The 24,667-nt window shown below is 32.8% G+C and overlaps 1 protein-coding gene and 1 long non-coding RNA gene across 2 annotated transcripts; one reads left to right on the forward strand and one right to left on the reverse strand.

Annotated features, from left to right (window-relative positions):
* The first annotated feature begins 8,862 nt into the window (after window positions 1–8,862).
* Window positions 8,863–11,182, forward strand: LOC105961529 (polygalacturonase). Its single transcript, XM_012985758.2, has 3 exons — window positions 8,863–9,018; window positions 10,526–10,670; window positions 10,917–11,182. The coding sequence occupies exons 1-3, from the start codon at window positions 8,863–8,865 to the stop codon at window positions 11,180–11,182; spliced, it is 567 nt and encodes a 188-aa protein (XP_012841212.2).
* An 11,132-nt stretch (window positions 11,183–22,314) lies between these two features.
* LOC148771726 (uncharacterized) lies at window positions 22,315–24,667 on the reverse strand. Its single transcript, XR_016030284.1, has 4 exons — window positions 24,296–24,667; window positions 23,714–23,788; window positions 23,130–23,268; window positions 22,315–22,438 (listed from the first exon to the last, which is right to left on the reverse strand). It is a non-coding gene; the product is annotated as an uncharacterized LOC148771726 (long non-coding RNA).

Raw genomic sequence — 24,667 nt, forward strand, 5'->3', positions numbered from 1 at the left:
TCTAAAAGCTTGAGAAGGGACTCCATAACGAGGTGCGTAAACATCCCGCCCAAATTGGGGGGCTTAATGATATGCCTAATTGGGCCAACCCAATGGGCCTACAATTTCTTTATCTAATGGGCCACGAACCCAATATTTAAGACCACTATCACCGAGGCCCAATCACCTTCAAGTAAGGTTTGGGCCCTATTATCCAAATAATACTAGGGGTCATATTCTCCCAACTATTTCTACTATCCGCACGTTTGACTTGAGCGTCGGAGGGGTTTCTGTCGGATCAACCCCCGGCCTAGTTCACGTGTTCTTTGTTCGCAGGTATCTCAGGGCCATCTAGCACGTGAGCAGTGACCCACTTTGCTTTCACAGCTCCCTCAATCTCAACTATCTAAGGTGATCTATTTTTAGCATCATCATCATATATATATATATATATATATATATATATATATATATATATATATATATATATATATATATATATATATATATATTTGATTTATGAATACCGGTTGTTTTGGTTCGATTTTACACATCGAAACCACCTAAATAGTAGGAAAGTGGATAGGAAATTGATCCTGCAAAAAATGACTAAGTTAATAATTGTGTAATCTTGTTAAAAAAAAAAACTAATAAAAACCCGATCTTGTAGTGGGGTCGGGTGTGGGAGATGTTACATAATATTTGTAGATGGTTAAAAGTGCATTGGGTTTTATTTTAAATAATTTGTTTTTTTTCGATCTAATTGTAATTTATAAAGATCTCTTACAAACTTAATATTTACAGCCTACATCTTAAACCCAACTCCAAATCATCCGCCTCACTCCTACAAATTATCACCATCGCGGGCGCCGTTGTCATACATGGAATGGGCTTCTTCACCGACGCCGGCGATATTTCCGTTGTCTCTTTGAGGAACAGAGGGGGGCCGACTACACAAAAATCCCCTCTTTATTCTTCTTTCTTTCTTTTCTTGTCCCGAAATTACATTCTCAATTTTGGAGGGTTGGGTCATGGAGACGATAAATCCTCCATCAATAATTCGTTTTGGGGAGTTGGTACGGGGCAGCCTGAATTGGGAATCGCGACAGCCTTATTAATTCCAAAGAGAAAATAATGTACAGTGAAGTGCATTAATCTATGTGTTTAATCTAGCAAAATCTAATCCGGGTTATCCTGTTGCTGCTTGAATCATCTATACTTTATTTGTAAAATGGATCTACGTTCATGAAATTCTAAACATTTATACATGTTCACGAATAGCAATTTAATATAGCAATAAACAATAATAATGAGGTAGTAAAGTCTTTTATTGTGGAAACACTTCTCGTCACAATTATTCACATTTATTTGATAGTGAATTACAAGTAGGGATTATCTGTCAAAAGCCCCCCATTATACAAGTCTATTACAATAGATACAATTTTTTTTGGAATTTTTGAGATAAATCTATTTCAACATTAAATAATAAATTATCACTATTATACCCCTAACTTAAAAGTAACGTATGTTTTATGATGGGGAAACTACAGATAAATTCATAATCCAAAACACAAAACACAGATCAGTCCCTAGGTAGGTTCCCCAAGCAAATCAGTCCCTACTCACGCGCCTAACATGCAGATCAGTCCCTAATGAAATGTGCAAATACTAAAATACCCTTTACTTTATACTAATTTTACATAATTTATTTTCAACCTCCAATGCGCCGTTTGTGTTACACGCTCTTTGTCCGTTACATTTCAAAAATCAAACAATAAGAAAGAAGCTAAAAAGGCACAAAAAAAACCACCGTTATCAGTTTATACCCATTTCCACACAAAGAAGCAACATAGAAGAAACAAAGAACAAAGAAACAACAAAGAAGGAAGAAACGACAAAGAATGAAGAATCAACAAAGACGCAGAAAAATAATAAAACGAAGGGTAAATTCCACTTTACCCCGTCGTACTCTGACTGAGAGTCACTTTACCCCCTCGTACTCTCAATTTTATCGATTTACCCCCTTGTACTTGTACAATTTCCCAATACAACCCTTTTCTTCAATTTTTTGTCAATTTTGACTCTAACGCCATTTGGTCAACTCTGTAAATTACAAAATTGCCACTGCCTATAACGCGTCATTTTGTCATTTCTTCTTCTCCCACCACTTCCCCTTCCAAGATATCCCCAAATTGAACCCCTAACTTGGTAAAAATCAAGACCCAAAAATTGATCGATTCCACCCAGTCCAAAGAAAAAAATATATGAATGTGTGAAACTTTCTCTTTTCTAATCTCGAGAGTCAAAATCGAAAAAACTCAATATTTACGTCAATATTTTGACTCTTGACCAGATGGCGTCAGAGTCAAAATCGAAAAAAGTTGACGAAGAGGGTTGTATTGGAAAATTGTACAAGTACAAGGGGGTAAATCGACGAAATTAAGAGTACGACGGGGTAAAGTGGTTCTTGGGCAGAGTACAAGGGGGTAAAGTGGAATTTACCCTAAAACGAAAGGAAAAATAAAAATAAACAAACCCATTTCTAAACAATGGTGAAGCAGGGTAAACAACAAGGTTTGATTTTTTTCATTTTCTTGGAAACAGACCTTTTTGGGTGTTGCTTAAGCTTGCAAAAAGGTTTATTTGTTGTAGAATTGCATGATTTTGAACATATTCACTCATGGGTATCATGCCTCGACTTTATTCGGTGTCTCCCATATCTGTTGTTTTGTTGTTTGGGTTTGCAAAGATCATTTATTTGTTGTCGAATTTCATGATTTTGTAACACTATCCTCCTGGGTATTATTTTTCAGTGACATTAGCATAGACACGGCCACGGGCCGGGTTTGACCCGGACCCGGCCCAGACCCGACCCGTGGACTGCCCCGCCCCGCCCCAGCCCTGCCCCGCCCCGTTGACCGTCAACCCGGACCCGGACCCGCCCATACATGGGTCGGTTTCGAGTCCCCAGTTTCAAGACCCGAGACCAGACGAGTCCACCCGGCGGGTCTACCCGTGGGACCCGACCCGGGAACCGAGTGTTCATACAGTTTTTTTATTCAAAAATGAGTCAGAGACGATTCGAACTCGGACCGAATTGGAAAGATTGGGCAAATCTTTCCACTGGGGCCAAACACAACATTTGATAATTTTTAGGCAATAAATATATATAATATAAAACTCCGGTAAAATGATTTAATTGGCATGTAAATATGTTAAATAAATTATTAATTTTCATATGAATTATTAGTAAATAAGTTTAATTAAATTATTAGCAAATGTAAACTTTAAATATATATATATATATATATATATATATATATATATATATATATATATATATATATATATATATATATATATATATATATATATATATATATATATATATATATATATATATATATATAAAAGCACGGTTCAATACTTCAAAACATCCATTATTAATTACTTTATCAATATAATCTCCACTATTGAAAAATATATAGGATTGAATCAATTCAATATTTAATCAAATGCGTATACATAATACAAACTCACTTTTGTTATTAAAATCGACAGTGTGAAAAAATCGAATGAAAAATTAAATAATATGTTTATTTAAAAAAAATAGATTATAACTCATTTCAATGAATTTAAATCGATTAACCTCAATTGTTGACAAGAACTTATTAATATTATTGAGTATTTTATCATAAGATAATTATTTAAAAATATAAATGATGTTTATTTTAAAAAAATAGATTATATCTCAATTCAATTAATTTTCTTACTTTAAAAATAATATTATATATGACTACTATATTCAAAATATTATGATGTAGTTTCTCTTTTAATAATTGGTTTAATTTGTAAAAATCGTAAGAATTAAATTGTAGATCATATGATTTAATCCTTTTTTTTACATATACATTTTATTCAAATATTAGAATTGAATCGTAAGATTTAAATGGATTAAGCTCAAGTTCTTTCAATTTATTTTAATTTTTTTATTATATTATATTTGTGAATAATTTAATTAAAATTCTTTAATAATTATGAATATGATAATTAATAATCCATTAAACATTATTTTTATAATCATTTTACACTATTTGTTATTGTTATATATATTTCTTGCAAGTAATTTCACAAACAATGGCCATGTCTCACTGGTTTGGATTGGCATTTTCATGTGAAGGAAACCAGAGTTCGAACCCCATTCCAAGCATATTTTGGAAAAAGTTTCAAAATCCGGTTCGGACCCGGCCCGACCCGGAACTGACCTGGACCCGGGTGGACCCGAGTGGACCCGCCTCCCCGCGGGTCGGTTTCGGGTCCTCCAAAACTCGGACCCGGACCCGACCCGACCCGGGGCCGTGTCTACATTAGCATGTCCCCACAACATTTTGAGTCCTAACAAGGGTTTCATATGGGATATGGAAAAGAGGCTTACTGTATTTTTCGTACTGGTTCGTAGTATGTGTCATGCGCAGTAATGGTATTAATAGTGTATTTAGATGGTATTGACACAGGGTACTCGAAGTACTGTCCCGAAAGCATTTAGTCCTAATAATGGTATTGCTCTTGACTTCGGACGGTATTAACACAGGCTACTGGAAGTATAATGTTTGATGGTTCTGTAGTATGTGTCATATGTCACAATAGTATTGCTAGTGGCCTTGAATGGTATTGCTAGTGACTTTGGATGGTATTGACACAGGGTACTGGAAGTATAATGTTTGATGGTTCTGTAGTATGTGTCATTTGCCACAATAGTATTGCTAGTGCCTTTGAATGGTATTGCTAGTGACTTTGGATGGTATTGACAAGGGTACTGGAAGTATAATGTTTGATGGTTCTGTAGTACGTGTCATATGCCCCAATAGTATTGCTAGTGCATGTGAATGGTATTGCTAGTGCATTCGAATGGTATTGACAAAGGGTACTCGAAGTATAATGTTTGATTCTAATGTAGTATGGGTCATATCCAACAGTGGTATTGAACGAAATTACTAGTAGTGGAACTTTATAGTACGTTGTATTTGTTATAATTGTACTTTTATGTGTATGAATTACGGCTTGTTTGTCTGCTTGTGGGCATATTGTCATACTGTAGACAATACAAATATTTGGTTTAAGGCAAAAACTTGCGATATCAAAACACTTCGCCCTAAACTAGCAATTATCTTTCAGAGGCATCGGGGAGTAGAAGTGGAAGCTAAAGATGAAAGAGATGTAACTTTATTGTGAAAAATCTGGGAGTGTAAGTGTTTGGGGTTTTTGTGTTTTTTTCTTTTTCATAAACAGATGAATGTGTTTTTGTGCCATAAACAATATGTCCTTTTGTTGTAGAGCTAATAATACTATTGGTTAGCTCTATTCGTACTTTTCCATTGTATACATCGTACTATATGTTTCGATGAATTGTACTTACCTTTTGAACACATGGTACTTTATTATGCGATGAATTGAGTTTGTATAAAGAATATAAGCATACCATAAAAATGAGCAACAAGTACTTTCTAATCTATTCGAAGATACCTTGTCCTCACTAGACTTGTACTTACTTGATGAACAAAGCGTACTATATTCATGAATAACTTGTACTTCTGATGTGTATTCACGAAAAACTTATATTTTCTTCAAATGTTACCATAGTCGATGTTGATCGACTCCCACATTGTCTCTATTCATTTTTAATAGTTTTAAAATGAAGAATTGTGTCTTAAAGTGCGATTATATGGATGCATTGGCCCCACAATAATATATAGAGTGTAACAATACTATATGAATGGCAAACATATACTTTACCAGTGAACAAAGCGTACCATATTCACGAATAACTTCTACTTCACATGTGTATTCCCTGTACTTACTTGATGAACAAAGCGTACCATATTTTGTGATGAATTGAATTGTACCAATTTCATTGACACTTTAATGATCAATAAGTATGGGAGATGCATAAATTATGTTTTAGATGATTATTCTAGGGTAGGTGATCATTATTGTTGCGTTTGGAATACAAGAACCCATAAATATGTTGAATTTCATACATGATACTCATATACTGTACAAGATACTCATATAAGTGTAAAATGCTCAAGTGTAAAGCTAATATTTTCCTCAAATATTACCATAATCGATATTGATCGACTTCCACATTGTCTCTATTCACTTCTAATAGTCTTTAAATGAAGAATTGTGTCTTAAAATTGGATTATATGGATGCATTGACCCCACAATAATATATAAAGTGTAACAATACTATATGAATGGCAAACATATACATTATCAATGAACAAAGCATACTATATTCACGAATAACTTGTACTTCACATGTGTATTCATTGTACTTACTTGATGAACAAAGCGTACTATTCATGAATAACCATAACTTTACCAGTTTATACATTGTACTTACTTGATGAACTATGCGTATTATATGCACGTACAACCCGAACTTTACCAGTATATACATTAAACTTACTTGGTGAACAAAGCGTACTATATTCACGAATAACCCGAACTTTATCGGTTTTTACATTATACTTATTTGATGAACAAAGCGTACTCTATTGCCGAACAACCCGAACTTTACCAGCTTGTACATTGTACTTATTTGGTGAACAAAGCGTACTATATTGACGAATAACCTGAACCTTACCAGCTTATACATTGTACTTATTTGGTGAACAAAGCGTACTATATTCACGAATAACCCGAACTTTACCAGCTTATACATTGTACTTATTTGGTGAACATAGTATACTATATTCACGAATAACCCTAACTTTACCGTACTCTTATGTTCACTAATTAAACAACAGTACATAGGTTTTACATAGCATGTAGACTGCAAATATTACTAGATTCAACACTATCAAACTCTGAACTACTCCACCTTTGGAATTGCAATTCTTCACTTCACTTTCTTGATGGACTTGGTTCATCGACGACTTGTAACTTCATTTTCTTCACGATTTGAGTTGTTGTGGGAAAACGTTTGCCCAACTTCAAATGGTTCACACCAATGGGAGTAGCCATGGTGTGGGCAACAGTAAAATAACCTTCCGGGATTCGAAATAGTTTCTGAAATCATGATTATTGTTTTCTTCCCACAATCAAGACGCTTGCATTTCCATTTTTTGTATTTTAACCCACTCATTTGAGTGGTGCTACTCGAAGAAGCCATGAATGAGAAACAAATGAGCCTATGTGTCATTTATGCTCTTATTACGACTTGATTACTTTTGAAAATAAGCAACGTCTATATTAGTTTGTAACGGCCATAAATTGAGTAAGTCATACCATCCTATCTCATAGATAATACTATGGGTAAATAAAATCAGTACATTTATACCGACAATGATAAACCATCAACCAACATAAGACATACCAGCATATCCCATAGATAATACCATGCGTAAATAAAATCAGTACCTTTATACTGCAAATGATATGCCATCAAGCAACAATAGGCATACCATCATATCGCATATCTAATACCATGTGTAAATAAAAATAGTACCATTAGACTTAAAATGATAAACCATCAACCAACAACAGGCATACCATCATATCTCATATCTAATACCGGTACCATGTGTAAATAAAAATAGTATCATTAGACTGAAAATAATAAACCATCAATGAACAGAGTACATAATACATAGTACAAAATAGAAATAGAAAAAGCATAGTGCAAATTGAAACATAGTACAAAGTTTTAATCAACATAGTACAAATCACATAATGATAAAGTACAAACAGTACCAAATTTACCTATCACCCATACTATACGAAGAACCATTACGTACTATAAGTACCATACGTCCATACCACAATTATATTAGCATGATACTATTACGTGTCATATTCTATACTATGTATCACACAATAATTAACAACCATAAAGAAATGAATTTCAGCAGTACATAAAATGATGGAGACCTACCAGCCATCGGTGCGAACCTTCTTTCCACGCGAATTAGCTTCATCTTTGCAGATCACGACAATGTCGACCACACTCATCTTCATTATCAGATGCAATGCAACCATATTCTCCACATCTTCATCACTACCCAATTTCACATACAATCTTTCCCGAGGAGCCAAGTATTGGAGGATCAGTGCATCTGGATGCATATGATTCCACTTGTTGATAATAGCACCATATATCTCCATTAAGGTCGAATTACTTTTGATGGAAATAATGTGAAGTTGATCTTTGTATCGACAACTTCCAAGAATCACAGTGGGAACATCATTAGGTACATCATTTGTAGCCATTGTGGGGTGGGTGGGTTTTACAGTGATTTTTTCGTCAGAAAAAGAGAAAACCAGAGGAGAGAAAGAGACAAGAAATAGAGCAGATAGAAAGAAAGAAAGAGAATAAAGAAAGAGAAGATGAAGAGAGAGAAAATGGTGAGAGTGAAAAAGAAGAAAGAGAATATAATAAAATATCACATTAGGGACTGATCTGCATATTAGACGCGTGAGTAGGGACTGATTTGCTTGGATAAACTACCTAGGGACTGATCTGTGTTTTGTGTTTTGGATTAGGTATTTATCTGTAGTTTCCCCTTTTATAATTGGAAATAAAAAAAAAATTAAAAAAGATTTGTAATATCTTTTCCCATTATATCGTAACAACACATCCTCATATAATTCCACGATTGCGCCCCTTAATTACAGAGAAACCGGTTCAACGTAATCTAGGTCAACATAGCCCCGCGACGGAGATTCAATTCCTCATCAGGGTCATCACAGCCCCTCTTATGCCTTTTTTTACTGTAGTCGTTGGCGTTCTACTATTCGAAGAATATAGCGATAAATGGATTAGCCTCGTTGAACAGCCAGAAGTTTCATATTCTTGTCGACGGATGCAAGAAAGTGAAAATGGTTAATATGAAAATCTCAGCTCCGGCGAACAGCCCTAACACCGACGGCATCCACATACAGCAGTCGTCAGAAGTTACCGTGATGAACACGCACATCGGCACCGGAGACGACTTCATCTCCGCGGGGCCCGACCACCAAAATTGTCCTACTCAGGTATATAAAGAAAAAAAAAAAATTAATCTACTAAAAAAAAAGGTATATAAAAAAGTTAAAAGCAACTAAATTTTTTTGAATATTAATATTAAGGGGCTCTTTGAGAAAACCCCCTCATTATTTTTTTAATTGAGGGAGGCCCAAAATATTTTAGTCCATTTGAGAAAAGTCCACACCCATTTTCAGCCATTATGCTTTCCAGCTTTGCCCCCACCCGCCACATTATCACTGGGTCACGCTCAGCGATTTTTCTTTTTTTTTTTTCCCCATTTTTTTCTTAATCGACTATGCTTCATAGTCGATTAAGGAAATTATTTAATTATTTATTTTTTTTTGTTTTTAATTTTTGTTTTATATCAGTTATAGTAATCGACTTTGATGTGAAGCATAGTCGATTAAGAATCTACTACTAAAAATAACAAATCACAACTGCGAAAAAAATACAAAATCAACTATATATAACAAAAACAAAAAAATATACAAATATTATGAATGATTTATACAATTGAAAGCAATAAACAAAAAATCCAAAAAAAATAAAAAAAATTGGAGTCGGTGAACCTTAATCGACTACCAGAGCATAGTCGATTAGCGTAATCGACTATGAACATGTACATAGTCGATTAAGGTAACAACCTGCGCGAAATTCTCTGCACGCGCCGTCCTCCGTCCTATCCAAAAAAAACCCAAAAACAGCCTCCCCATCGTCACCACACCACCCAGAGCTCCTGTAATGGCCGGACCCATCGGGTTTTGAGCATGTTCAGCTCCACCAATGAAGCAACATCAGTCTTGAGTAACGACAACATCCTCAATCATTATATTGTTGACGCAAAATAGAAGTGAAGCCTTGTCCATCCGAGAAACGTTGGGTACCACAGATCTGAGTGCGTAGAACCGGTGGTTCAGCTTCTCCCCTCCTCTGCCTCTCCGCCTTCACATGGTTCATCGTCGGCGGCGCGTCCGGGCCCCAAGGTCCTGCCGACTTTTTCTTCCTCTCTTCTTGTCCGAACAGTATTCCATCTCAATTTCCATTTTACACAAAAAAAACAAAAAAAAATCCAAATTATTCAGCCATGGCCATGAACTACTTCCGTTGTTCCATATTCATCCTCTTTTTTCTCTCCAACACTGCATTTTCAGAGAGGTGCCACCCAAATGACAAAAAAGCCGTCCTACAAATCAAGAAAGACCTCAACACTCCTCCCAACAGCAACCTCATCTCATGATGGGACTGGGACCCACTTGTCGACTGCTGCGACTGGGACAACATCGTCTGATGCGGCGGCGCCGCCAACCGTATCATCCTCTTTAACCTAATACTCGCCGATCTCAACCACCTTCCGATCCCGGCCGCCGTTTCCGACCTCGAATACCTCGAAGAACTGTACCTCCACTCGACGAATCTCACCGGAGAAATCCCGAAAGAGATCACCAAACTCTCTCATCTCAAATATCTCGACCTGAGATTCAATCATCTCTCCGGCAACATCCCTTCGTTCCTCAGCCGCCTCCAAACCCTAACATCGCTCGACTTGTCGAACAACGATTTTGCCGGTGCCATCCCGGCGTCACTATCGCAGCTTCCGGGAGAGGTAGTGGTGGTGGTGATGGGCATAGATGGTGGACGGCGGGGAGAGATAATGGTGGTGGTAAGGGGCGATGCTGAAAAAAAATATGAGAGAAATTAGGGTTTCAAAATAATACATTGACAAATAAGGGTAGATTTGGAATTTTAAAAATAATATTTGGTGGAATACTAACTAAGGGGGTTTTCTCTAATTATTTTTGGGAGGGGGGGTTTTCTTAACTCATTTACCTAGATGGGGGGTCTTGCTAATTATCCCTAATATTAATTAACAGTAGTTGTTGTTGGATTATTGTTTTTGTTATTACAGGGGTCGGGGTGAAGATAAGTGACGTGGCATATGAAGATATACGAACATCAGCTACACAAGTTGTAGTGAAATTAGACTGCAGTAAAAAGAACCCGTGCAGTGGAATTACGTTGGATGGAGATAATTTAAGTTACAGAGATAACCGGGCTACTACTTCTTGTGCCAATGCTGCCGGGTCGGCCGGGTCGGCTGCTGGTGTTGTCTGGCTAATCCATTTATCGCTATATTCTCCGAATTTTTCTGTTAACTTTTTGTTGTGTTTTTAGTCGATTACTTTAATTCGTTGTGAATTACGTAGATTTCGATAAGTTTGTAGTGAATTACATCAATATTAATGTGCATTGCTTTAATGTCATAGTGAATTTTACGGTAATGTCATAGTGGTTTTCGATAATTTCATAGTGGTTTTCGAAAATATAAAGAGTGGTTTTCTTGTTTATATAGTTGTTTATAGAGATTGGTTTTTATATTTATATAGTTGTGTATACATAGTGGTTTTTATGTTTATAGAGCTGTTTTTATACGGAGTGGTTTTCATGTTTATATAGTTGTTTATACAGAGTGATTTTATATTTATATAGCTGTGTATACATAGTGGTTTCATGTTTATATAGCAGTTTTTATACATAGTGGTTTTCATGTTTATATAGTTGTTTATACAGAGTGATTTTTCATGTTTATATAGAGTGGTTTTCATTTAAAAAAGCTGGAAAGAAAAAAAAAAAAACCATTTTTAAAAAAATTCGAAACTAAGAAAAAAAAAACCATGAAAAAAAACAAAAATAAAAATAAAACCATTTTTTAAAATTAAAACAAAAAAACATAAAAAATATAAATAAGAAAAAAAAATTAAAATAAAAACCAAAATTAAAAAAAAAAACTAATTATAAATTTTCTTTTAAATCAAAATAAAGAAAACGATTAAACAAAATAAAGAAGAAAAGAAAAAAAACTGAATTGGCGTGAGGAATAATTTTTGGAGAAGATTTGGGTGTAGATTATGGATATAATTTTTGTTTAAATTAAATAATTATACTAATTAATAGTTAGTGGGGGCATATATGGTTTTTCAGGCCCATTAGATTTATCTCAAATATCATTCATAAATAAAAGATTTATCAATAATTAAAATCCCAATGAAGGGTGTTTGGCATATAGCCCTTACAATTAATCATTCTCTGAAAAACAGAATCAATTTTAGAATTTGAATAATAGTTTATTGTTAACATGTGATAGCACATAACTGAAACAACACAAAAAACAAAGAAACAAAGAGTTTAGTGTTTAATGAAGATATGACAACCTAAAAAATCGAAACTATTTAATTAGAGATCATTAAATATTAAACTTGAACATAGTAGAATTGCATATAAACGCAAAACCAATGCAAACGACATATGTAATTATGTTAAAACATTAAATTGCATTATCAAACTTTTTACATCGGTGATCAAGTATTACAATAAAAAAAACCTAATACTTGCATTAATCAAACTTTTTACATCGTTAATTTAATATTACAATAAGAAAACATACTTCAAATGTACGACAGTATATATGTTTCAATCAGCAAACAATCTATAAAAAAGAGCAAGTCTAGTTGCACAAATTACCCAACCCCAACTAGGATTATCAAAATCAAATTTGTATTGATCCGCCACCATTACTTGTACACATTCTCGATGCATTGTAGTGAGATTATAATGCGTGCAGCTGTTGGGTGTAATACCTACACGCAAGTGCACGTATCGTACAAGTAATAAAGTGGACTTTTAAGTCCAAGTATCGATCCCACAAATAATATTTAATTATTTAATTCTAGACGTTAAATCCTACCAATTGTTATCAAGCTCACCCTACACAGTCGAATTTAGAGATAATTAACTAAATTAACTAAACTAATTAAAGCAAATTAAAAAAATAAAAATAACGAAAGCAATTAACACGAAGATTAATCAGAGAAAACAAGCCTAGGATTTTATTTCCCCCCATGTGATTATTACTCCCCCAATTCTTTTAATTTTGCAAGTAATTAACTCGGATTATTAACCTGAGATGCTAAGTTAATCATAACCCGCTTCTGCGTGTATTACGATTCTAATATTCTAGATTCAGTTACTTTATTCCTACGCAATTAATTCTAGAACACAACATTAAGCATAAATCTCAATAATGGATACCTAAGAGATTAACTATATTCCTATGTTAATACCACAAAAGCTCTTCTACCACAGTTCTAATTAATAACCCGCTCTTCCGATTCATGCGATTAACAATAACATAAAAGCACATAAGGTCATCAAGTTCATGCACTTAATAAAACAAGTAGAAGAAATAATCCGGAAATAAAACTTGCATAAAATCATAGAAAAGGGTTCATAAGTCCCACATAAGGTTCAACATAAAATCCTAGAAATAAGAAAATTAGCTACTCATGATTAAAGTAAAAACGCAAATAAAATAAATCATAGACGATAAATCTATGCTTGGAGTATTCGAATTCTTCGTCGTTATTGCTTTGTTGCTCTTGAAATTGCGTAAAAGATGGATCCCCAATTGTGTGCTTGGTTTGGTCTTATATAGGGTGGAAAACTTGGGTAAGAGGGCAGTTTCCTTGTGCAATTAAAATTCCTTTACTGCGTCTCCTCGTGATCTCGGACGGTCGTCCCATATTTTGAACTAAAACAGGGACGGCCGTCCGGGCTTTAAATCTACAGAATTTTGACTTTTTCACTTTTGGCCCATATTTTCTCCAAAATTGCAGTTTTACCCCATACTTTTCCAATTCTTCAATTTGTACCTAAAATACAATAAATCAACTTTTTAAGCACCAATTATCGTTAAAACGCACCAAAATCTCAAATAAAAAGGTACGATACTGTGTAAAAATATACACTTTAACACCAGCGCAACAGACCAAGTCGGACGTTCTCACACGCTCCAGACACTGGTCACAATATATGTAGCTTAAAAAGAACTCTTTCGGTGAAATTTCCTTACTATAGGTTGAACTACGTGATAAGTTTGATTTAGATTCTTCTTTCACAAATACATTGTTAGATTGTGCTGCGGTGAAATCAAATTCAACACGACGTTTCTCTCAAAGACATTGGAACACCAATTTGTGAAACAATAAGAATAATGTCAATACAATTGTTGTGCCTCCAACATTAACAGACGGTGACTCGTGAAGACACAAAACGTAACGATTCTACAAAATAAAAAATAAATGGCATAATAGGTTTATGAAAACGACAAATACCATGGTTAAAGAGATGGACATTATGGGGAGTCAGTGTCTTCAATTATGCCTGGTTTGTACAAATAAAATAAAATAAAGAACATCATTAGCATGCAATTATTATGTGCTGTGAAATTTACCACATGTGATGCAAAAAAATTAAATAAATATTTGTATTATTTATCTGTGGAAAACAATTGCGTACCTTGAAAATTCTTGGTGAGGAAGAAGAGGAGAAAAAAAAATTATGGGAACTTTTTGATGTCAGCAAGAAGTGGGACATACAAAATAAATTATGAATTGGACTGCAGTTCTCCATCAGGTTTAATATTATACAGTTTGTAATGGGGTTGAGATCATGGGTTCTACCATGAGGAGTCACGTGGGTAGCGGACGGTTAGAGTTAGAAAAAAAACTAAAATCAAAAAGAAAAGACAAGGAAAAATTCAAAAGGAACGAGAAAAAAAAAATGTTCGTCGAGAAACCAAAAATAATAAAAAGATAAAGAAATTATTTATGTTATTAATAAAAGTAAGGTTGCTCCTGATAAATTTGGAAACTTTTTATGCTCATTTGATAGTTATAATTGTCATTTATTTATTTAATTATTTATCTTTATTATTTTTCATTTCATATAATATAATCAAGTTTAAAAAATACATTAAGTATCCGGACTTGTCGACCCCAAATCCACGTATCTTATTAATAAAAGTAAGGTTGTTCCTGGTAAATCCTAAGAAACTTTTTCCTCTCATTTAATAGTTATACGTGTCATTTATTTATTTTTAGCATTTCATTTCATTTAGTATAATAAAGTTTAATAAATACATTCAAATCCACGTATCCTATTAATAAAAGTACGGTTGTCCCTAGTAAACTCTAGAAAAAATTTCTCACTCATTTGATTGTTATGATTGTCATTTATTTATTTAATTATTTATTTTTATTATTTCATTTCATTTAATATAAGGGGTTTTTGTGCATAAGTCTATAACCAAGTATCTTTATTATTCTAGGTTTAGGGGATATATTTGTTTCACCAATAAACGCATCCGTTTAATATTTATTATAAATAAAGGAAAATTCATGTATATTACAAAATTACCCCCAACCATTTACACCGAATTTTAAATTGTAACCCCAATTTAATCAATTTTGACCACAAAAATCCAATTTTGACATTTTGTTTTTCTAAATTTGTTTTTTTCAAAAAATATATTTTTGCCGCCGGATTTTGGCGTTGACTTTTTTTTTTTTTTTTTTTGCTTTCTGGTCTGTTTTTTCCACCGCTGTATTCCGGTGTTGACTTTTTTTGGTGTTTTTTTTTACGCCCGCCGCTAAACGTTGACTGTAATTGTGTTGTCATTAACGATAATTATACTTTCACTGACAGTAAACTAACGTAATTATACTGTCATTGACAATACATTAACGTAATTGTACTGCCGTTGACAATACATTTATGTAATTGTACTGCCGTTGACAGTACAATTAGAGTCAATTACAGTATTATTATTTATTATTAATTTTTTTTTGTTTGATTTGTTGACAAGTCAACGTAATTATATTATTGTCATTAACATTAAAATAACTGTAAACACAATAATATTACTGTCAACCACATCAATATAATTATTTTTTTGGGTTTTTTTGTTTTGTTTGAGTTATTCACGGAGTAACGTAATAATATTACTGTCTATTATTGTAATATTACTGTAAATACAATAATATTACTGTGGTTGACGGTAATATTACTGTTGTTATAGTAATATTACTGTCAACCACATCAATATTATTACTTTTTTTGGGTTTTTTTTTCTTTTGTTAGAGTTATTCACAGATTAATGTAATAATATTACTGTCTATTATTGTAATATTAATGTGGTTGACAGTAATATTACTCTCACTCACAGTAATATTAATTACTTTGGCTTTTTATGATGCTTACATTTGTTGAACGGTCAACATATTAACATTACTCTATTACACAATATTAATGATTTTGTTGTGTTAATATTACTGTGCTAGAGATTAACATAACAATATTATTGTGTTAAACTGTTGTATAGTTAATTTTACTGTGTTTAAAAGTAATATAGTTAATATTACTGTCAATCACAGCAATATTGATATTTAAAGTGGAAAAAAAAGAAGTTAAAAAAAATCGAAAATGTCAACGCCGCAAACTGGTGGCGGAAAAATTATGAAAAAAAAAAGTCAACGCTGGAGACTGGCGGTGACGGACGAAATTGTCCATAAAAATGTGTTTTGGATCAAAATTGAATAATTTATGAAATTTGGGGTCAAATTGAGGTTAGATTAAATCAAAGGATGAAATTTGAGCATATTAAAGTATGAGGGGCTTTTTTAGTCTTTTACAAACCTGTGGACCATGTGTGGATTTTTTTGTAAAAGAGTTTATTGTCTAGATCTCTTTATGAATAAGTGCACATTGATGGGCTTATTTGTAAAGTGCCCTTAATATAATCAAGTTTCATAAATATATTAAGTATCTGGATTTTTTGACCCAAAATCCACGTATCTAATTAATAAAAGAAACATTGCTCCTCATAAATCCTAAGAAACTTTTCCGGATCATTTGACGGTTATGATATCGATTATAATGTATTTATTTAATAATTTTATTATTTCATTTCATTTAATATAATCATGTTTAATAAATCCATTATGAAATTAAGGTTGTCCCTATAAACTCTAGAAAACTTTTCCCGCTCATTTGATAGTTATGATTGTCATTTATTTATTTAGTTATTTATTTTTATTATTTCATTTCGTTTAGTATAATCAAGTTTAATAAATACATTAAGTATCCGGATTTTTTAACCTCAAATCCATGTATCTTATTAATAAAAGTAACATTGCTCCTCATAAACCTTAAGAAACTTTTCCGGCTCATTTGATAATTATGATTATGATTTATTTATTTAGTTATTTATTTTTTATTTCATTTCATTTAATACAATCATGTTTAATAAATCTATTAAGTATCCGGATGTTTTGACCTCAAATCCACGTATCTTATTGATAAAAGTAAGGTTGATATTTAGTAAACCCTAACTTTTCCCGCTCATTTGATAGTTATGATTGTCATGTATTTATTTAATATGTTTTTATTATTTCATTTCCTTTAATATAATCAAGTTTAATAAATACATTAAGTATCCGGATTTTTTGACCCCAAATTCACGTATCCTATTATTAAGGGGTAACGTTGCTTTTGTTAAACCCTATGAAACTTTTCCGGCTCATTTGATAGTTATAATTGTAATTTATTTTATTATTTATTTTTATTATTTTATTTCATTTAATATAATCATGTTTAATAAATCCATTAAGTATCTTGATTTTTTGACCCCAAATCCACGTATCTTATTATTGATAAAAGTTAGGTTGCTCTTGGTAAACCCAAGGAAACTTTTCTCACTCATTTGATAGTTATAATAGTCATTTATTTATTTAATAATTTATTTTTATTATTTAATTTTATTATTTAGTTTTATTTAATATAATCAATTTTAATAAATACATTAAGTATCCGGATTTTTTGAGCCCAAATTCACGTATCTTATTAATAAAAATAACGTTGCTAGGAAACTTTTATTCTAGGAAACTTTTAGAAGAATTTGATAGTTATGATTGTCATTTATTTATTTTTATTTTTTCATTTCATTTAATATAATAAAGTTTAATAAATAAATTAAGTATCCGGATAACTTTTACCCCAAATCCACGTATCTTATTAATAAAAGTAAAGTTGCTCCTGGTAAACACAAGAAAATTTTTCCCCCTCATTTGACAGTCATAATTGTCATTAATTTATTTTAATTATTTCATTTCATTTAATATAATAAAGTTTAATAAATCATTGTATCCGGATTTTTTTTGTCGCTAATCCACCTATCTTATTACTAAAAGTAATGTTGCCCCTAATAAACTTTTGAGATTTAATGACATCATTGATTTACAGAAAATTTACTGAGCCTGTTATGGGGGGTTTTATGCAAGAACTACCCTTGTGTAATTTCGAATTGCCAAAAAAACCAATGTTTTAAAAGAATTAGCAAAGACCCCCTATGAAACTTAGTCAAAGGTGAAAAATTTAGAGTTTTTGGTGATGCCCAAACACGGATTGTGCGGCTGGAGTATGTTTTTGGACACGAAAAGTCAAACATTCCCTTAAATTTCAAAATTTTGAAAATTATAGTTTCAACCCGGGATTTAATAAGCCCAAAATTAAAATTTTCAGAATTTTCAATTCAGTCCTTATAATTTTCGAAAAAGCCCTCTTCTTCAATCTGCTCCACATCGTCATTGTATGCTGCCATCTTCATCATCAAACAATGCATAAATCACCAAAAGTTGAAGAACAGAAAGAGAAGAACGTCTTCCCCAAAAAATTCTTCTTCCCCATTGAATCACCACCACCAACGCCTTCGCCCCACCCCTTTCCTTCCACCAGCTACCTCCTCCGCTATCCTTGCTACTGACACCCTTCGTTACAAAGGCTAATTCCCCTTATCCTCCACCGCCAAGTTCTTGAACCCCTCTTCCCGCGCGCCAGTCCATCTCCCTCCTCAATACCAAAGTAAGTTATTTTTGGCTATGGGGGCTGGTTCAATGTAGATTTAACGGGGGCATACATTTTCCGGCCAAATCGAAACGTACAACTTCGATTCCGGCGACATATAAAGGTTGTGGTCTGGCTCGAAATAAGTTCAAACAAGGCAGGTGTTGTCCGGACCAACCACACGGCACCACTTTGATCGCGACGAGATGCTAGGCATGAACACCGTAGTGCGGCGATACTTTGAGACTATGGGTTTTGCTGCAAATGCTTTGCGTTTTTTTTATTTCCTTGTATTTCTCTTTTTTTTAGTATTTCTTTCATGGGGTAATTTGGTGAATTCATGTAAGTCAACAACAAATTTCAAAATAAGGGTCGGTGTGCTTTGAAAAACACTACATAGGGGGCTTCTTGCTAATTGTTTTAACGTAGTGTGTTTTTTGACAATTAGAAAAAAACACAGGGGGGGTTGTGCTATTAGCTCTATTATGGGTGATAAAGAAGTAGATTCGTCAAACTTCTACATTAACTGGATAATATAATTACACAATAATATTACATAAAAAAACATAAAGTTAAATTAATAAATATGGCTTAGGGATCTTAAAAATAATTTTTTTAATGGCATCTTAAAAGTAAATTTTTTTTCGTGTTTTTTTCCTCTACGAATTTTTTTAACTATTTTTTTATTATTTTTTTTCCTTTAATAATTGATTCATTTATTTAACAGTCAATTTTATATTACGAAAATTGAGTTTATATAATTTGTTGTTGAATAGGTTTATATAATAAAATTTGTTTTCTTTATTATTCAGCTTCCTTTTAATGGCATCTCTAAAATAAAAATTAAAAATCCTATTTTTTTTCCTCTATCGATTTTTTTAATTATTATTTTTTCTTTATTAACTGATTCATTTAATTAACAATCAATTTCATATTATGAGAATTGAATTCATATAGTTTGTTGTTGAATAGGTTTATATTATTAAATTTGTATGAATGCTGATGTAATGTTGATGTTTTTTTTGTAATTTAAATATCACTAATAAATTTTGTTATTGTTGTATAATATATTTCTTATTATAATTGTTATTGTCACGTATTAAATTAATTATTCTTTCTCACTTTAAAAGTGTTATCCCGTGCATCGAACGGGAAAGAATACTAGTAGGGATAATACAAACGTTGGATAGTGAGTTATACAGTTTTAAACTCTATGCTAATCAAACTCTATGCTAATTATAATTATAAGGGTTAATATGCTATGAGCCCCTCAAACGAAACCGAATTTGAACTAAATGACAAGTTCAAATTCATTTTTTTAATTAAATCCTTAATTTCAAATAATATATGGGCTACATCCCTAAATTTTTTTTTATCCCTATATTGCCCTTATACCCTAAATTATATAACCTACATATATTCACGTTTCTCCAATTCAGATTTATTTCGTTTTTTGATTTCTCTCACGTTCTCTCTCTTCCTCCATCTCTCACACGATCTCTGTATCTTTTTTCAATTCCGTTTTTTTTTCTCGCTCTCTCTCTCACCTCTCCATCCCCACACACCTCTCTTGCTAATTAATTCAGTAGTAGCCGAGCCAGGGGTTGTGATGGAAAGGGCGGCGGCGGGGGCTGTGGTGGAGGAGGAGGCGGCTGCGGCGGGCTGTGGTCGAAGCGGCGGGCTGTGGTGGTTGAGATGGCGGCGAGGGGTTGTGGTAGTCGAGGCGGCGAGTGGGGCTATGGTGGTTGAGTCGGCATCGGCGATTGTGGTGGTCTAGGCGGCGGGCTGTGGTGGTCGGGATGGCGGCGGGGCTGTGGAGGAGGAGGCGGCGGCGGCGGGCTGTGGTGGTCAAGCCGGCGGGCTGTGGTGGTCGAGATGGCGGCGGGGGTTGTTGTGTTTGTGGCGGCGGGATGTGGTTAATTATGGTGGAGATTTGATCTTGATCTTCAAGATTTTTTGTTTGATTTGGGTTCAAAATCGTAAATCTGGATTTCCCAAAGTTCGTAGGTGACTATGGTTGCGATGGATGCAGACGTTGGCGGCTAGGGTTTGACGGCTAGGGTTGGCGAGGATTGTGTGTTTGTTGGTTGCTAGGGTTTGGTAGTACACACTAGTAGACCATAGTGGGCCGTAGTATACCACAGTCTACTATAATATTACAACAAATAAAATATTAAAAAATAAATAAATATATATATATATATATATTGAATTAACAAAAACGAAAAACGAGTTTTGTTTTGTAATTTTCAATAATATTGTAGATTTTTTTTTAATAATAGTGTAAAAACGATAGTACACCATAGTACACCATAGTATACCATAGTATTTTTAAAATTTGCTGAATTATTTAACAAAAAAAGAAGAAAAATAAAACGTAAGTTTCAAAAAAATGTTATAAATAAGGAAAACAAATTGTTTATATATAATAACGTAAAAAATGTAGAGTGAAAATTGAAAAAATAAAGATGAGTAAAAGGGCATTTTTGGAATGAATTTAATAAAGGATGTGAAGCAAATGTTTAGTTGAGGTTGTCATTTAGTTCTAATTAGTTTTGTCACCAGGAACTTATATCTTAAGACCCCTAATTATAAACCGGAAAATAGTGATAATTACTTGAATATAGGGATTAGTTGGATAGGGAATTCGGCACTACCCCAAAAAATAGGAAAATAATTTTTTCAACTATTTTAAAACTATGGAGAACAAAAATAGAGGAAATATAAATTTTAATTAGAGATTTATTTATTAACAATATTGCCCTTAAGTTTAGGTTTAGGGTTATAGTTCAAAGGGGCCATTTGATATACACCCCTAGAATGGAAAATATATAGGGATAAGTCCACCCCTAAAATTCTTTCTTTGAGATACACCCCTAGAGAGGCAAAAGTACAATTGTGCCTTTATTTGTAAATTTTAACCAACTGCATTCAGATTTTCCAACTGCATTCAGCATTATAACTAACTGCACTCCACACTTTTAGATCTGCATTTAGCATTTTTTCAGATTTTTTAATAAAAAAATATAAATTTTTATTTTATTATTATATTTTTTATATGTACCCTCTTTTTGTGGTTTTTTTAATTTTTTTAATTTTTAATTTTTTAATTATTTTTAATTTTTAATTTTTAATTTTTTTTTAATTTTGTTTATTTTTTTTAATTTTTTTAATTTTTTAATTTTTTTAATTTTTTTTTAATTTTTAATTTTTTTAATTTTTTTTTTAATTTTTAATTTACTGTACTGAAATTGACTACACATGACTATAGTATACCACAGTCATGTATAGGTATATGTAGCCATGTACTGTTTTTTACCCCAAAGTTATGGTCGATCAATTATAAATTAAACCGTTGATTATTTATATAAAAAATCATCTATACCAATAAAAAAATTCAAAATTTTTGATTCTTCATATTATAAATAATTTAATGCCTAACAAAAAAGTGAAAAAAAAACACAATCATCAAGATCACTATACATTAGAAAAACCACATAGCTTGTATATAAATATATATAACTACATGGAACTATACATGACTACAGTTATCTATACGACTAAACTTGTCAACACGAGAACCGCTTGTTTTGAACAACGAACACAATTCACTCTGCAAAAACTTACTACATAGTAGTTCAAACACCAAGACCTGTGAAAAAACTTACTACATAGTAGTTCAAACACCAAGACCTGTGAAAAAACTTACTACATAGTAGTTCAAACATCAAGACCTGTGAAAAAGAAAAAGAGTTAAACAAACAACGAATTTTGCTTCAAATTTAAATGTGCACACACGCACTATCACCTACTGGTATACATAGATACTCCCCACATAACTCATACATGACTACATATGACTACATGACTACATAGTTTATATATAACTATATATTACTATATGTGACTACACCATATATTATTGTATGTTACTACACGTGACTATATATTACTATATGTGACTACACCATATATTACTGTATGTTACTACACATGACTATATATGACTACATATATATGACCACATGTGACAATATACATGTATGTGACTTTATTTGTCCCTTCAAGTACCTGACTTTGTTCTCCAAGAGATACGAGACAGCTTATATTATCAAAATCAAATTACAAACAAAGTATACTAATCATTATTCTTCGTACAACCAAAGGTCAAAGATCAAAGTAAGTTGAAGTGGAACACCATAGATAAAAGAATAGTTGAAACACACGTAACCTAGTCAACTATTTCATTCTCGATAAATAAAATATCAATATCATATTACCAACAAAATATTCTCATCACGAATCTACATATACTAGGACCAAATCATTTGAGGACCAATAAACAGTGATTCAATATATTAAGAAGCACATTAAAATTCATTACCTTTTCTATGCCTTAAATGGATGAACAGTCAGTTTTGTCGCACCACCACCAGCAACAAGTTTCGAGTTTTTTTTATTATATTTCTTGCCACAACAATCGCGTTCTATGTACAAGTCGACTCCTAAAATTAAACTCACAGCTTCACACAAAAAAAAAAATTATAACCAAAACTCAAAAAATAACTGCAAAATTCGATGATGGTTGTACAAAAAATACTTTGGTGAACTCAAAAAATCCCTGCAAAATTCGAATTACATTACATGAAAAATACAAAAAAACAATGAAAAACATTTTATTGATAAATTTACTTTGGTGAACTATAGTCACATGTAGTTATGTCTTACTACATATGACTATATATGACCATATGTAGTCAACTATAGTCACATGTAGTTGTGTTCATTTTTGTTACTACATGTGACTATATATGACTACGTGTACATGCCCACATGTGACTATATATGTATATATATACATATATATATATATATAAAATTCATCTACACCACCAAAAAAGTTCACAAGTGAATCTATATAAAATGGTGAATAGAACAATGCGGTTGAAAAAGAAAATTATTACTTACCGTGCCATCAGTTTAAGGTAATCAATATGCTTCGTTCTGCTTTCCTCTGCTTTTCTCGATTTTCTCTGCCAAATGCTGCTCAAGGCATACATTATATATTATTAAAAAAGAACAACAAGAAAATAGCAGACAATTTTAAATGTATAGAAAAGAAGCCAAGTGTCCAAAGAATTAACCAAAAGATTAAAACTAATGTCCATAAAAGTATTCTGAATGGAAAGCTGTGAAGGGGAGAGCACAAAGCAGGTTGCGCTACGAAGTATAAAAAACAGATTGACCCACCTTTAACCGACCAAGGCTGAGAATCAATTTGAGAAGTGTAGAAGATAATTTTTTCACACACATATGCCTCAATGATATCATCACTAGTTCAGTAAAATCTTAAAGTATTTCTCTTCAAGTCAAAGTCTTGGTTAAACTAAGGTATATCTCATGTAAACTTAATATTCAAGGGAAACACTAATTACTGCCACCTATCAACTAAAACAAGATGTAGGGAAACTCTAATTACAAATTTCAACATCAACGATTAGAAAATCAAACAAAACCCTAACTACAAAGTTCAATCTATGCCTTTCGTACCATTGAATATTCCTCCAGATGTGTAAATTTTTCAAATAACCCTCTCCCTTCCAGCACCGAGAAGAAGGCGATTCTAGTCCTCGCCATTTGCCGAGCCAGAAACTCGTGCGACGGAATATGGATCCCGTTCTCCTCCTCGCCGTCGCCGTCCTTCCTCATAATCGTCGTCGATCTCCCTTAACCTTTCTCCGTCCTTACCTTCCGCTTCTTCTCCGTCGCCGCTGCCGCCGGAGCCTTTTCCACTATGCTAGTTTTCTGTTTTGGCGAGAGAGTCATAGAGAGAGATTTGGAAGAGAGATGTAACGGCGTGTTGGGTTGTGGGTGTGAGAGAGAAGGCTAAGGGTGGTTAGGGTTTAATAGAACTAAAAGGGC

This window comes from Erythranthe guttata, chromosome 3, assembly GCF_056151865.1.
Source record: "Erythranthe guttata isolate IM_541 chromosome 3, IM_541, whole genome shotgun sequence".
NCBI classification, from domain to species: domain Eukaryota; kingdom Viridiplantae; phylum Streptophyta; class Magnoliopsida; order Lamiales; family Phrymaceae; genus Erythranthe; species Erythranthe guttata.